This window comes from Mytilus galloprovincialis, chromosome 2 (genome assembly GCF_965363235.1).
Source record: "Mytilus galloprovincialis chromosome 2, xbMytGall1.hap1.1, whole genome shotgun sequence".
NCBI classification, from domain to species: domain Eukaryota; kingdom Metazoa; phylum Mollusca; class Bivalvia; order Mytilida; family Mytilidae; genus Mytilus; species Mytilus galloprovincialis.
Genome location: NC_134839.1, coordinates 59,795,460 through 59,812,863, shown reverse-complemented (window position 1 = coordinate 59,812,863; position 17,404 = coordinate 59,795,460). Strand labels below are relative to the sequence as shown.

General features: G+C 31.9%; 1 protein-coding gene across 2 annotated transcripts; it reads right to left on the bottom strand.

Moving 5' to 3' along the window:
• Positions 1 to 13,359: 13,359 nt before the first annotated feature.
• On the bottom strand, positions 13,360 to 17,168 carry LOC143062338 (uncharacterized). Of its 2 annotated transcripts, none has more exons than XM_076234052.1 (3): positions 17,039 to 17,168; positions 14,547 to 14,652; positions 13,360 to 13,524 (listed from the first exon to the last, which is right to left on the bottom strand). In XM_076234052.1, exons 1-3 carry the CDS (start codon positions 17,061 to 17,063, stop codon positions 13,392 to 13,394), a joined length of 264 nt encoding a protein of 87 aa, XP_076090167.1. In that variant the 5' UTR covers positions 17,064 to 17,168; the 3' UTR covers positions 13,360 to 13,391. The 2 variants fall into 2 exon arrangements, with proteins under 2 accessions (XP_076090167.1, XP_076090166.1); XM_076234051.1 differs by lacking the exon at positions 17,039 to 17,168 and adding an exon at positions 16,467 to 16,607.
• Between the last annotated feature and the right edge of the window lie 236 nt (positions 17,169 to 17,404).

Below are 17,404 nucleotides of genomic sequence, written 5' to 3'. Positions count from 1 at the left end.
TTGGCCCCTGTAGACTTTTCGAATATCAAAGCTAGTATTCATTTTTGGATAGCTGAGGGTCAATATTGCCTTCATAGTGATGGTTGTAGGAATATCAATATTGTGAAATGTATGTATTATGGGCTGAATTTATATGACAGTCAGTATTTTCATATCCATACCAGATTTTGATTAGGAATTTTTTGGAATAATGTTTTTAGACCTTGTCGCATGATCTTTATGATTAAATCTAACGAAAGTATTTTAAATGGCCGATTTTGTCGATTCAATAATATCAGATAATATATCAGAAAAAAAGCTTAAGAAAAAAGATCCAATGGAAAAAAAAAACTGTCATACACCTGACTGGGTATTATATCCTGTGGTCGTTGATGGTAAATATTGTTGCTGTTCTGCGGCTTGCATGTTGTGTCGACTATTAGCTTATTTGATTGCGCGTTTCTCTGTTATGAATGTTCTTGCGTGTGTATGTGTTGTATTTCTGTCACGTAGTGTTTTCGCGATATTTGTTTACATTATCATAAAGCGATAGGTTTGGCATGCCATTAAACCAAGTTCAACCCAGCATTCTTTCTTAAAATGTCTTCTGTACCAAGTCTGGAAAATGCAGTTGTTATCAAATAGTTAGTTTCTTTATGTTCTTTGTGTTTTGGCGCGAGTTTTTGTTGCACTTCGGAGTTCCTGTTGTTCCTTTGTTGTCTTCTATCCTCTGTTGTGTTTCGGTTTTGGTTTGTAACCTAGATTTAGTTTTTTTTATCGATTTCTGACTTTTGAACATTGGTATACTACTGTTGCCTAAATTTGGTACAAGTATTTCCTATTTGTGAAAATGGTGGATTAAACCTGGTAATTAGGTTGTCCTAAACTCTCGCATAGATGGCAGAAGCATAAAATTTATTAAATTTTCTTATCATAAAAGTTCACTTTATTCGTCTACAGTTGTGTTTCATTTGGTTTCGAGTTCAGAATCAATTACTTTTTTTTGGTGTTTAGAAATGGCATCAGATACTTTATATTAATGAAAGTAGTAAGTGCTTGTAAAGGGTCGTCTAATAAACATAATTTGGACTTAATATCTTCAAATAGCATAAACGGTGGTTGGAAACGATTATAAATACATTTTGTGTCATTTAAAGTCAAGAAACAGTTAATGGGTTTTGGTAAAATTGTACATTACTGAAAGTTATGTATTTATCTTTAATACATTGTAGTTTTCTAACATATATAATATCTTAGAAAGGCATTTGATATTGTTCTGCACCCTGCACTCTTATTCAAATTAATAAAAGCAGGGGTAGGTGGAAGGTTTTTATCCTTACTGAAATCCATGTATAGCAATATAGAGCTTAGAGTTAAATTAGATAATTCTTCACTGTCAGAGGTTTTTTTCATCTAGTGTTTGTGTGTCAAGGGGACAATCTTAGTCCAAGTCTTTTTAATGTATTTATTAATGACATTACTAAGTTAGTTGATGCTTCATGTTGTCCTGTATCATTTGGATCACAGTTCCTTAATAGTTTATTGTATGCAGATGATTTACTTCTTGTATCAGAATCAGCTGAAGGGTTACAGAATAGTATGAACAAGGTTTATAACTATTGTGAAAATTGGTGGCTTGAAATAAAGTATGATAAATCTAAAGTGATGATATTTAATAAAAGTGGACAAATGATATCGAGAAAATTTTATATAAACGACAAGAGTATTGAGTCTGTTTATCAATATAAATATTTGGGTGTTGTATTTAGTTTGACTGGGAGTTTCAAATGTGCCCTCAATTACCTAAATTCTGGAGGTCAAATGGAATTGATTAATATATTTAAAAATACTCCTTGTGACATTCAAAATTTTACATTTATATTTGATCATACTGTGAAACCAGTTGTACTGTATGCTTCTGAAATTTTGGGCATATTTGACACCAGAAAATGTAATGAATATAACAGTGAAAATATATTTGACCAGATTTTTAATACTGTACCGATTGAAAAGATAAATCTTAATATGCGAAAATATTTGCTGAAAGTAAATAGAAAACATGTAAACTGGCATTGTTTAAGAACCTTTGTAGCTTATTATACAGTGTTGGCTATTGCTTCTTGTTTTAGGCCAAGCTTTAGTTGTTTACCTCAAAGCATTTAGTCTCTGGTATACAGAGATCATAGTGTCCTTTTAATCATACTTATCAAAGGTACCGGGCTTATAATATAATATCATCAGGCTTCTTATTCTTAAGTACGGATTAACAATTAAAGAGGAGTAATGTCAGAGGATCAACGATGACCTGACACTTCGTTGTATTCTAGACATGGAACAACGGTGTGCTGTTTACGAGTTCTATAATCAGTGGGAATCATGGTTGGCGATGCACCATGTTTATTGTGCATGTATAGTTTCTTTTATTAAATATATGTACCTTTACCAGCAGTTTATGCTCTTACAGGTTCTATAGCTCATCATCTATCTTTGTTCCTAAGAAAACTCTCTTTTAACGCTATCGAAATCATCAATAGATGGCGGGTTTATCACAAATTTAACAAAATTCATATTGACACGTAGATCGGTGCTGCAAGAAAACTCTAAAGTGTCCGAAACCAAAAATAAGTATGTTTAAGTTTAAGCAAGACGATTTGAGCAAGCTACATAATATCAGACTTCCAACCAAAAAGATTGTCATCGTGTCACGCCTACCACCAAGTGCATCATCATTCAAACTACATGTTCTGAAAGCTGGCAAACAAAGACATGGCGTCATAACAAACAAATACGGCAGTAGGTTTACCTAAGTATGAATACGGATGACAAAGGTGGTCTTAATACGTCATACTTTCTTCAGGATTTGATAGATTTGTTCTTGTGAAGGAAAAATATATGCAATAGGGAAATTGTACATGTACTAAAATCATTGCAAGCATCTGTTACACAGAATAATGTCAGTAACAGCGAAGTATCAGGAATCGTTCCAGTTAAGCAAAAGCTTTACAGGCGCAGTTTTAGAATATAAATTTCGGCTGTCTTATACTATTAAAAATCACAAAACAGAAAATTGCATTATTTGTTATAAATTAGATTTATTTCGTTTCTTTTAAAGAAATAGATTATTCACAGAAATTCCTCCAGAATGACAAAAAACTAGAGGCTCTAAAGAGCCTGTGTCGCTCACCTTGGTATATGTGAATATTAAACAAAAGAAGCAGATAGATTCATGACAAAATTGTGTTTTGGTGATGGTGATGTGTTTGTACATCTTACTTTACTAAACATTCTTGCTGCTTACAATTATCTCTATCTATAATGAACTTGGCCCAGTAGTTTCAGTGGAAAATGTTAGTAAAAATTTACAAATTTTATGAAAATTGTTAAAAATTGACTATAAAGGACAATAACTCCTTAGGGGGTCAATTGACCATTTCAGTCATGTTGACTTATTTGTAAATCTTACTTTTCTGAACATTATTGCTCTTTACAGGTTTTCTCTATCTATAATATTATTCAAGATTATTACCAAAAACAGCAAAATTTCCTTAAACTTACCAATTTAGGGGCAGCAACCCAACAACGGGTTGTCCGATTCATCTGAAAATTTAAGGGCTGATAGATCTTGACCTGATAAACAATTTTACCCCAATCAGATTTGCTCTAAATGCTTTGGTTTTTGAGTTATAAGCCAAAAACTGCATTTTACCCCTATGTTCTATTTTTAGCCATGGCGGCCATCTTGGTTGGATGGCCGGGTCACCGGACACATTTTTTAAACTAAATACCCCAAAAATGATTGTGGCCAAGTTTGGATTAATTTAACCCCCCTTTCCTAGATTTTCCATCAAACATGATGGAATTTTGTGATGGAACAAATGCCATCATCTTGATGGAGTATTGGAACAGCTTTCCATCAACTTTCCATCAATAATGGAAAATGGTTGATGGAAATTTTTTGATGGAATTTGTGTTCATGATGGTGGAAAACTGATGGCATAATTTCAATCTGATGGATAATTGATGGTATTTTTGCTATCTGATGGAAAGTTGATGGAGAATTGACCATCAGATGGAATTTGAAAATCTTTCCATATATGGCATTTTCTGTGATGTCATAAAACAATATTTGTTCTCTGTCGTCTATAAGTAGTCCAGTTACATGTGTGTATCTTTTAGTTCAGTGTCCCATTGGAATCTCTGTCCTTAAATTTGAATTAGTTGATGGCAAATTCTGCAAAATAAAAATAAAAGAATCTAGCATATTATAAACATGATAAATTAGAATAAGTTAACATTGTAAAAACATAAAGTAAGGTTATTAGTTACTTGTCATTTGTGGATATATAAATGTATAATTGTCAGTCATACCACAGATCTCTTATTTTATAGCAAAATGATTTTATTGGAATTAAGTACTAAATAATTTTATAAAGCAAATAATGTTTTAAAATGATACAAAATATGATTCCTGTCGTTCACAATTGTATGATATGTATATTCACATTTTTTGTGTCATTTGGTCTTTTGTTGATAGTTGTCTCACTGGCATTTATACCATGTATACCACATCTTCTTGATTAATAATTTCTATAAATCTATGGTCTAGTTTTTTTTTCTCTTGACTCTGAAAAGCTAATAAAACATTTTAAATGTCACTTATCTTTGAACTAAAAGAGCATGCACATATATTCAAAATGGTGGAAATTCTAATACATTGTACTTACCAAAAGATTTAATCCAGAACATGTGTACACACTATCTTCCTAAATCCAAGAGACAATTATGTCATCAGAAGAATACATCTGCACTATTTAATCCCAATCAATAGAATTAATAAGAACCTTTTGATCTAAATCCATTGTAAAATTCATAATTTGTTAATTACAGAAGACATCTTTGCTTCTTGTCTGCATGTTCATGAATGTTCAAATTTGAATTTGTTGATTTGTTGAGGTTGTGTAGGGTCTTGTGACAATTTGATTTCTTTGAAATGTGCCCCTAATAAATACTGTTAATTATCTAAATCTTGAATAATTGCTATAAATTATATAAAAAATATGTATTTATAGTTTGTAGTTTATCTTTATGTTATAAGTTAGAGATATTGCAGAAGAATGCATTAAAACATGTGCTCTCCTCATTGGACCTCAAAATCTGTGTTCATTTATGATGTCACATCCTGTACACAAAGGTTAAAGGAAAACAGATTGGCACCTGACACCTGTGATGGAAAAAATGTCTAAGTTTTTTTCCATCAAGAAAAGAGTCCAAATACCATCCCTCTTTCCATCAAAGAAAATGTTTAAGTCCAATTTCCATCAAAATTCTTTCATTTTCATCCTAGTTACCATCAGATGGAATAAGTGCCATCATATTTTCCATCAGGGGTAAAAATTCCATCCAATTTTCCATCAAAGGGTAAAAATGCCATCCAATTTTTCATCAGGGGTTAAAGATTCCATCAAATTTTCCATCAAAAGAATGATGATGGAAAAAATATTTCTAATTTCCATCATCCTTTGATGGATATTTTTGGTTTGGGATGGAATTCCATCCAGCACCATCAAATTTCCATCAATTGTCCATCAAGTGTTGATGGAAAATGAAGAAATTGATGGAAGATCTAGGGAAGGGCCAGTAGTTTCAGAGGAGAAGATTTTTTGTAAAAGATTACTAAGATTTACGAAAAATGGTTAAAAATTGACTATAAAGGGCAATTACTCCTAAAGGGGTCAACTGACCATTTCTGTCATGTTGACTTATTTGTAAATCTTACTTTGCTGAACATTATTGCTGTTTACAGTTTATCTCTATCTATAATAATATTCAAGATAATAACCCAAAACAGTAAACTTTCCATAAAATTACCAATTCAGGGGCAGCAACCCAACAACGGGTTGTCCGATATATCTGACAATTTAAGGGCAAATAGATGTTGACCTGATGAACAATTTTATTCTGTTAGACTTGCTCTAAATGCTTTGGTTTTTGAGTTTTAAGCCAAAAAATGCATTTTACCCCTATGTTCTATTTTTAGCCATGGCGGCCATCTTGGTTGGTTGACCGGGTCACCGGACACATTTTTTAAACTAGATACCCAAATGATGATTGTGGCCAAGTTTGGATTAATTTGGCCCAGTAGTTTCAGAGGAGAAGATTTTTGTAAAAGATTACTAAGATTTACGAAAAATGGTTAAAAATTGACTATAAAGGGCAATAACTCCTAAAGGGGTCAACAGACCATTTTGGACCTGTTGACTTATTTGTAAATCTTACTTGGCTGAACATTATTGCTGTTTACAGGTTATCTCTATCTATAATAATATTCAAGATAATAAACCAAAACAGTAAAATTTCCTTAAAATTACCAATTCAGGGGCAGCAACCCAACAATGGGTTGTCCGATATATCTGAAAATTTCAGGGCAGATAGATCTTGACCTGATGAACAATTTTAACCATATTAAATTTGCTCTAAATGCTTTGGCTTTTGAGGTATAAGCCAAAAACTGCATTTTATCCCTATGTTCTATTTTTAGCCATGGCGGCCATCTTGGTTGGTTGACTGAGTCACCGGACACTTGTTTGAAACTAGATAACCCAATGATGATTGTGGCCAAGTTTGGTTTGATTTGGTACAGTAGTTTCAGAGGAGAAGATTTTTGTAAAAGTTAACAACGACGACGGACGACGACGGACGACGACGGACGCCGGACGCCAAGTGATGGGAAAAGTTCACTTGGCCCTTTGGGCCAGGTGAGCTAAAAAACTAATATAGGTTAAGCCGAACTTTATCCCGCAAATTCATATTAGTTGATAAATATCTATATATATCTAAGTTTTGAATACTGGTAAGACATTAATGCTTGCATTTTTAACTGCAAACCTTTTGACTGCACAAACGTGAGTGAAAATAAATGCAGTTCTAATAAAAAAACACGTTAAAAAATTAAAGTATACAATCCCAAATGTCAAAATAAAGGTCATCTTGGGACCTAACTTTAGTTAATAAATCGCCGCATTCTCATTTTGCATCTGGGGTCAGTTTCACAACAAATCTTTCGACTAAAGCTGATCGTAAGTCATGAATAGTTCAGTTTACTTACGATTAATCTTGTTTTAAGTCTTTTTTTTGTGAAACCGACTTCTGTATCTGAAGTTTGGTAAACCTTAGTTTTGCAGCTATGTATGTCGCGGACAGGATTCCATTATGATTGAATCCATATAAAAAAAAGATTTACTGAAATATTCAACGGTTCAAAAGATATGGACCGGACACAAACCAGACAAGGACTAATCAAACAATGTTTGAATACTTGACGGCTCAAATATCAAAGCCAATGTCAAAATGAACTGATTTAATTTATGAAGAACCACATGCCATTCCATAATACATCTCTGAACTAAATGTGTTTATCATCAGTTCTATAGTACAAGGCAATGTATTTTATATCTAAAATCATTGGTTTTTGGATGAACTGTATACATGTATAAGTTACCTGAATTAATTCGACACGGGCCGCAAACAAGTGGGTACTGACGGACGGACAGACTTAAAATGTGGTTCATATATCCTCTTTAACTTTGCTTGTGGTTGTATTAAACATGCAAGATAGTGATTTCCGATCTCGATGATGGTTTGTAGGCTGTTAACAAACAGGAGACTATTGTCACTGTTGATGTGACAAAGACGTCTACTTTTTACTCTCTTTATTGCGTTGTTTTCTCTCTCTTTTACTCGTCCAACTTACAAATATTTCATCATATTTTTTTAATTTCGCATGGCACACCATCACATATAGTAAATATTAACACATTTAAGGTCAAATATTTGTTATTATACGTCGTTTTTGTAGGAAGTACCGTTTTACCCATAGCAGAGTGAAAACGTCAAAATGACGTCAATTATCGCCAAACCATGAACGATAGGCAACTATTCATCCAAGACGTTATCATAGTATCGTGTAAAGTTAAATTTGAATTAGCTATATTACTAGCTGCTTCAAATAAGACAATAATACAACAAAAGTGTTATTCTTTCAATTTTTTATGAATGACCTTTGACCCCAATTTAAAAAACATTGCACCATATTTCACTTTTACGACCGGGAAAAATAGACTCTTCACATTTTTTCCTTTCGAATGATATATAATATAGCTGTGTGTTAGATAGGTGCATTAAAAATATTTTTTAGGTCTGAATGTCACTCGCCTACAATGCATAACAATGGAAAAAACCTGTTCAACTACTTTTACATGACGAAAAAGAAAGTCGAATCGTGAAGTCCGTAAACAACATTTTTTTAATCTGAGTTTGCAAATTGAAGATTATGTTATATATTTTACAATAAACATATTCGCAGAGCAAAAACATGTATCTTGAGAATCCCAGACACTGTATTAGTTGACAGTTTTCTCACTAATTCCACGTGTTTTCAAGAAAAGTAAACTTGTAGTAGCCCACAATGCATTGTAGTTCATTGAGTCGATTGGTAATTTTTTCAAGACCGTATTGGCCTTGTGTTTGGGAAATTAATATGCAAATATATTCTGACGTTAGTAAATCTAGAGTTCTCGACCTGTTAAATCATTAACAACTTGTACAGGCAACAGAGATGACATAAAACATTGACACTAATTTGATGTTTGCGTTCATGTGTTGACCTTTTGATGTCCAATTCATTTAATTTGTAATTGGATTTTTATCTATTTTCCATATACTCCATTTCTCATTGCATCAGGTTTTTGTTAAGAATTTACTCTTTTGTACAATACTTGACATTGTTCGAAATACTAACGATTTACTACTCCAGACATAGATTATCTTACTTTTTATGAGTCTTGGAAAGACGAAATGCACATCTAGCGTACAAAATGATAAGCCTACAATCTTTGAGGATTTTTTTTTATAAATACTTATTGTGCAAACTTTTTTCTGTATTCATTCTATCCATGTCTCCTTTGGCATGATTAATAAATAATTTAAGGTGAAAATACCTTTCATGATTGGAAACAGAATAAACTATGAGCATTATCATTTCATATCAATTTTGTTTCAACTTTAACGACCCGTTCCTCCATATCGATATGGGCATGGTTTGTTTTCATTGTTCTTTAGTACACCCTTCTCAAATCATGGTCCATCTTCAACAGCCTTACAGTCTGGATGGAGACCCAACAAAGTCATTCTTGAAACTACTATCAGCTGAAAAGTTATCTAAACATTTTTTTATGCTTTGTCATTGACTATTGAGCAAATGACTAAAAGGTAAAAAGAATATTTATGGACGTTTGACGAAGTCAATACGTTATATATGGACCTGTTCAGATTATATTGACAGAGGACGAATATATCAGGTCCATATATAACGTATTGACTGAGCGAAAGTCCTTAATTTCTATATTACATATGTAAATAGTGTATCAGGAAAATGATGTTCAATGTTCTTTTTTTTAAATTGTATTTTGCAAGAATATTTAACATTTTATTGAAAATAACATTTTTTAAAACTTCATAGCTTTTCGCATTAGTATTCTTGTATTCTTATCTTCTGCATTTAACATAAAATTCTTGATATCTCCTGATGAATTTGTAAAATTTTCTTTTCTGATGCAAACAAATGAAAGATTTTAATGACCTTGACTGGCCATACAGCCCTTGCACGGTGGGCTTTTCTGTTGCGGTTTCTTCCTCAGTTGTTTTATGTGTGACGTCATGACGTCATAAATCTAAATTTAGCAACATTTTCATATTGACTTACAACATACGTATAAATAGAAACATAGGTCAATATACGGAAAATAGAAAAAAGGCGTTTGGGAATATGTCAAAGAGACAACAACCCGACCAAAGAACAGAAAAGCCTAAGGCCAACAATCTGTCTTCAACGCAGCGAAAAATGTCGAACTCAGCTTGCCCCTACATAAATTTGTGTACTAGCGCAGTTAAAATGGACGTCACAGTAAACAGTAATAAACATAAAAATTGACTAGAATAAAAAAAAATCATACAAGTCTAACAAAGGCCGAAGACTTAGGACAGGAATAAAACTGCGGCGGGGTTTAACATGTTTTGTGAGATCTCAAATCTCCCCCTTCAAGCACTATACTTCTAGCCAATGTAGAATGAAGAAACACATAGCAATAAGAACAATGAAACTCAATTTAAACAAGTTCGAGTTCGATGTAAGAATAGGTAAAACAGGAAACAGAACAAAAATAGCAATGATACATACATTAACAAAGCACTACTAGCATTTCCTGACATGCCAGCTTCAGAAGTCAATTAATGTGGAGCAGGATCTGCTTACCCTTCCGGAGCACCTGAGATCACCCCTAGTTTTTTGGTGGGGTTCGTGTTGTTTATTCTTTAGTTTTCTATGTTGTGTCGTGTGTGCTGTTTTTTGTTTGTCTTTTTCATTTTTAGCCATGGCGTTGTCAGTTTGTTTGAGATTTATGAGTTTGACTGTCCCTTTGGTATCTTTCGCCCCTCTTTTAGCCATGGCGTTGTCAGTTTATTTTCTTATATAAGTTTGACTGTCCCTCTATTATCTTTCGTCCCTCTTTTAAACTGATTGAAAAATATTGTCGTCATCATATGGAAATCAAGGTGTACAATATTGCAAAAATGTTTTAGACTGATACTCCAGATGCATGTTCTTAGTATTAATACATTCGAAAAACTAATCTACTTTTATAAAATACGTGTTTTTCACAAACAAATTTAATAGTATTACTATTGATATTTTTAGACAAACCAACGTATACACACCCTCCACACATGTTCATAGATAGCTATCAATATTAAAACTATTCGCTGTAAAGGTTGATACATAATGTATATAATGCGGTATAATAAAACATACGTTATGAATTGTAATATAGCATATGCTGTCTTTTTCTATTGTTACAAACCTTTTTGTTAAACTAATTGTAAAAAAAGATATTTTTATTTTTAACGATGATAGCTGTTGTGAGTCATGTGATCAATATTGGATTGGTGAAAAAAAATATCTGAACGCCAGAAAATGTTTAAAAGGGAAGCCAGTTTTCCTGTACTTGTATTTTTTGCATAAGTTACGACCTTTATGTAACGCATTAAAAATCTGCCCGACAATAAACAAACTTTATAACATTATGACGTCTGTCTAATTTGTTTTTCGTTTTTTGGTTGTAGTATATACATGGGTCTTGGCTTTCTGTTTAGTAATCAGCTGAAAAGTTGTCTAAACATTTTTTATACATGAAAGACTATGCTTTTTCATTGACTATTGAGCAAATGACTAAAAGGTAAAAAAAAATATTTATCAATTATGGACTTTTAACGAAGTCAATACGTTATAGATGGACCTGTTCAGATTTTGTTGACCGAGGACGAAGTCCGAGTTTAATATAATATAACAGGTACGTATTCACTGAGTGAAAGTCCCTAATTTCTATATTACATATGTAAATAATGTATCAGGAAAATGACGCTCAATGTTCTTTTTTTTAATTGTATTTTGCAAGAATTTTAACATGTTATTGAAAATATCATTTTTATTTCAACTTCATAGATTGTCGCATTAGCATTCTTGTATTCTTATCTTTAAATTTAGTAACATTTTCACACTGACTACCAATATACGTATAAATAGAAACATAGCGTCAAGATAAGAAAAAATAGAAAGAAGGCGTTTGGGAATAAGAGACAACAACCCGACCACAGAACAGATAAAACGAAGGCCAACAATCTGTCTTCAACGCAATGAGAAATTACGAACCCATAGGTGGTCCTCAGCTTGCCCCTAAATAAATTTGTGTACTAGTTCAGTTAGAATGGACGTTACATAAAACTCAAATAAACATATAAATGAACTAGAATTAAAAAAAAAAACATACAAGACTTACAAAGGCCATAGACTTCTGACTTAGGACAGGAACAAAACTGCGGCGGGGTTTAACATGTTTTGTAAGATTTCAAATCTCCCCTACATGCGCTAAACTTCTAGCCAATGTAGAATGAAGAAACACATAGCAATAAGAACAGTAAAGCTCAGTTTAAAAAAGTTCGAGTTCGATGTAAGAATAGGTAAAACAGGAAACAGAACAAACAGACAATGATACATAAATTAACATAGCACTACTAGCAGTAACTGACATTCCAGCTCCAGACGTTAATTAATGTGGAACAGAATCTGCTTACCCTTCCAGAGCACCTGAGATCACCCCTAGTTTTTGGTGGGGTTCGCGTTGCCTATTCGTTAGTTTTCTATGTTGTGTCATGTGCACTATTGTTTGTCTGTTTGTCTTCTTTCATTTTTAGCCAGGCGTTGTCAGTTTATTTTCGATATATGAGTTTGACTGTCTCTCTGGTATCTTTCGTCCAGATGCAAGTTCTTAGTATTATACATTCGAAAAACGTATTGCTTTTTTTAAAATCTACTTTTACAAAATACGTGTTTGTCACAAACACATTTAATAGTATTTGTATTGATGTTTTTAGTCAAATCAACGTACACAAGTCCTCAACACATGTTCATAGATAGCTATCAATACTGTAAAGGTTGTTACATAATGTATCTAATGCGGTATAATAAAATGTAATTTATGCATTGTAATATAGCATATGCTGTCTTTTTCTATTGTTACAAACCTTTTTGTTAAATTAATAGTAAAAAAAGATATTATTATTTTAAACGATAAAGCTGTTGTTAGCCCTGTGATCAATATTAGATTGGTAAAAAACATTATCTGAACGCCAAAAAATGTTTAAAAGGGGAGCATCCTGTACTTGTATTTTAGCATAGGTTTCGGCCTGTATGTAGGGCATTAAAAATCGGCCAGACAATAAACGAACTTTATAACATAATGATGTCTGTCTAATTTCTTTTTCGTTTTTTGGTTCTAGTATATAGGTTGCAGTCTTGTAATTGACTGCTCCATAGGCTTAAATGCAAAACAGCTGATCTTTGAAAAAAAAAAAAAAAAAAAATGCTATATAGAAAAAAAAATTCTTGTTCATATCATGAATGTACTAATTTGTGAACTTCATTTGATTTGTAATTGGATTTTTATCTAATTTCCATATACTCTATTTCTGATTGTATCAGGTTTTTGTTAGGAATTTACTCTTTTGTACAATACTTGACATTGTTCGAAATACTAACGATTTACTACTCCAGACATAGATTATCTTACTTTTTATGAGTCTTGGAAAGACGAAATGCACATCTAGCGTACAAAATGATAAGCCTACAATCTTTGAGGATTTTTTTTTATAAATACTTATTGTGCAAACTTTTTTCTGTATTCATTCTATCCATGTCTCCTTTGGCATGATTAATAAACAATTTCAGGTAATAATATCTTTCATGATTGGAAACAGAACAAACTATGAGCATTATCATTTCATATCAATTTCATTTTTCAACTTTAACGACCCGTTCCTCCATATCGATACGGGCATGGTTTGTTTTCATTGTTCTTCAGTACAGCCTTCTCAAAGCATGGTCCATCTGCTACAGCCTTGCAGTCTGGATGGAGACCCGACAAAGTCATTCCCATTCTGGAAAGAATAAAAACCAGGGACAATGCATTTTTTTCAATCTATATATTCAATAACAGACTTTTTCCTCACCGAAATCATTTTTCCAGACATACTAATTAGTAATTGAAATTGAGAATGGAAATGGGGAATGTATCAAAGAGATAACAACCCGACCAAAGAGCAGACAACATATATATATACGTCTCGGTTTACCTTTGACTTGAAACTACTTTCAGCTAAATAGTTGTCCAAATATTGCTAAAACACCAAAGATTATGCCTTATCATTGACTATTGAGAAAATGACTAAATGGTAGACAAAAATGGTGTTGACAATATATGAACACTATGTAATAAAACTGAGAATGGAAATGGAGAATATGTCAAAGAGACAACAATCCGACCAAAGAGCAGATAACAGTCAAAGGCCACCAATTAGCCTTCAATGCAACAAATAGGTGGTCCTCAGTTGGCCCCTTAATAAAATTGTGTACTAGTTCAGTGAAAATGGACGTCACACTAAACTCAAATAAACATATAAATGAACTAAACTTAAAAAAAAACATACAAGACTAACAAAGGTCAAAACCTCCTGACTTTGGACAGGAGTAAACATGCAGCAGGGTTTAACATGTTTTTTTAGATCTCATGCCATTCATGTCCTATACCTCTAGTCAATGTAGAATAATGAAACACATAACAATACGAACAATAAAACTCAGTTTAAAAGAAGTTCGAGTCCGATGTCAGAATAGGTAACTGAGAAAAAAAAACAAAATGACAATGATACATAAATTAATAAAGCACTTCTATACTGACATGCCAGCTCAGAATTAAACTGATTGAAATATGTTGTCTTCATCATATTAAAATCAAGTACAATCCCTCTCGTTAGGGATTTAGTATCATACCATCATGAAATAGACGAGAAAAACATAGCCCTATAATAAAATTGAACATGGATTATGCTTTTTGTTGGATATTTATTATGACATGAATTAGTATTAACTTTACAAAACAGTGATAATATGATATACATACTGACAACAATTCAGGTAGCCATTGTCACAATCACAGCTGATGCACTCGTCATAAGATTCATAATTTTTACCATTTCCTACATGGGCTCCATTTGGTGCAGTACAATCTACAGGTGTAATCAATAGCATTTCATTAGCAAAAAACGTTTGCACGAAAAATACTTGCATTTATTTATTTATTTATTTTGCTGAACAGTTTCTAAAAAATAATGACAAAACATATATAAGTTCAACTCGCTTTGAAAATAAAGTTGTTTTTAAGCTATGCCTAACGAATAAAAGACAAATTAAATTTTTAAACGGAACAGTCTAGTTTATTGTTGCATCTTGTGAAATCTTGTGAACTTCTTTGTCTTTTTATTTACTCGATTGAATATCCATGGATGAAATTAACACTTAATATATTTTGTGTGTCGGAAGCGCTTTCGCGGATATAGTTCCATGAAAAACGCTCAAACATAAAAAAAAAAAAAAAAAAAAAAAAAAAAAAAAAAAAAAAAGAAAAAAGAGCTGCAAAAATCAACTGAAAATCAACAGAAAATCATTATATTACGATTAACTTAACATGAGGGAGTTAGAACTTTTCAAGTAAAACATTACACGGTTGCAAATAGTTTACTATAACATGATAGCGTTAAGAGTATTTCAAGTATGAATTAATTCGTGCTAAAATATATTTATTTCTGCACAAGATTAAAACTTTCATTCAAAACTATATATATATAATTTTCTTAAATTTAAGGAACACAACTTTTTCTAAAGCTTAAAACAAACAGATATTAATATCAACACTTCTTTTAAAATGAATTTTGTTTAAAAGTCGAACCGTTTTGATCCCTAAAGTGAAATAAGTTTTCAATAAATTCTATATTGATTTCTTTAAATGACTTTATACCTGTATTTTGAAAAAAAAAAAATAGTTTAAATTTATCACTTTTTTTTATAATTTGAAGAGCGATTATTCATTGAACATTTTATGTAGTAGAATATCTTAGCACATGTAAAAACGCATAAAGTGAGAAACTGGCATATTTTTTAAAGCTGCTATGATAATTCACATTTCTTTTGATGAAGGTATTGCTAAATAGTTTATGCACCAAATACGCATTTCAACAACAAACGCCTCTCTAGTGATGTTCGGAGCTGAATTATTTTAAAGTTCAAACTTTTACGTTATTCCTACTCACTACTGGATTGATACATCAGATGATCAATTGTTAGTCAGTGAGGGTATCATTAGCCAAGTAGCCAATACCTCGATTCTGATATGAAAATACAGACATTGTTTGAAAGCTGTTGTAAAATTTCCATAAAAAAAAATTAAGGAATGTATATCCCTCATACAAATCTTGGGTTCCTTCCCAGATTTTGATATATTTTAGTTGAATTTGCTAAATGAGCTTTTCGATGCTTGTATTAGTTATTGGAATTTTCAAGTGTGTTGGTCCTGGGCATCACTGACACGGCATTGTCAAAAAGGGCATCTGGTGCACTAACATAGGTATTGCTTGTAGAGCTGACTTCATTTATCTTCGTAGGTATCAACTTTCGTGGGTTAAGGAATACATGCATATTCGTGGATATTTTTTGATTTCGTGGTTTTACCAAACTCTGCACACAAAGCCTATAGTAAATTAGTATTTCTTTTAACATTTAAATATGTTGTGTACCTGTATTTGAAAAACCCATGACAGTTGGTATCTAACAAACACTAATAAATCCACGGTAAATAACCAAAATTGACCAATATATATATATATATAGCAAAGCTTGGGAAAATTGCAGGCATATTTTTCTATCAAATAGTTGAACAATATTATGCATGGATTACATTTAAAATCATTGTGAGTATATCCACACAAGAGAAAGACAAATATATATATATAACTATAATTGTCAAACAATTCATCACTAAGCTTACCGTTTATTCCTGGACCTGCCTGTGACGCAAAACAAGAACCATCTGCTTGGGAAACAAAACTCAGCATTACAAATACTGTGTTCATAAAAACGATTGAAAGCATTTTGAAAGTTATCAACTCAAAGCAGATCTTGTTTTCAATTCCTTTTATAGGAGTTTTAAAACACAAGTACTCAATTATTTCTACCATTTTAATGTTATTAAATTATAATTGAATGTCAAACGTATTTCCCTTCGTTTTATTTTTTTTTCCTACACATAATGCCGAGCTTAGCATTCAATTTGTGACCTAATGATGCTCTATTAATATAAAGTTGTTCTATACAAACTGGTGACTGTTTCATAACAAAACAAGAACTTCTAAAAATAGTTTTATAAAGCAAAAATTTAAAATGTTAATTACTTGATAACATTGAACGATACAGACATGGGGTGATTAGTAATGATCATTGGACGGTGTGGTCAATAAAGATTGATGTTAAATGACGACCTCTAAAAAATTTTAAAAAATTAAAAAAAAAGTATTGAAAATCTTATGAATAGAAAATATTCTATGACAAGATAAAACATACCAAATGAAAAATAAGCTCTTCTCATTTCTTGTAAATGTTGAAATATACTTCTTAATGGTTATAATCCTAATAGACGATAATTAAAAATGTTAAATATGACGAGACCTTGTTGGTCACACCTACCCTTGACTGTTTGAGAATTGTCTAATATTACGAAAATGGTTGAAACTCTATATTAAATCATATCTTTTCTTCGTTGTCACGTCAAGGTGAACTAAATTTTATGTTTGATAAGTCCAGAATGGTTCATCAATACCACAAACCATTTCAGAAGAATAAAATATATTCTAAACGGTTCAGTCCCTCTTCTCTGTAATCTGCTATTTCACAAGCATATCTATAGACCGTGTATTGACTTTGAAAAAT

Excerpts from the sequence above, each read along its gene's own strand:
- LOC143062338 (XM_076234051.1), bottom strand. The coding sequence starts at position 16,569 with ATGCTTTCAATCGTTTTTATGAACACAGTATTTGTAATGCTGAGTTTT. Across the intron at positions 14,653-16,466 it reads GGCAGGTCCAGGAATAAACG|ATTGTACTGCACCAAATGGA; the intron begins GTAAGCTTAGTG and ends TTACACCTGTAG. Across the intron at positions 13,525-14,546 it reads GGCTACCTGAATTGTTGTCA|AATGGGAATGACTTTGTCGG; the intron begins GTATGTATATCA and ends TATTCTTTCCAG.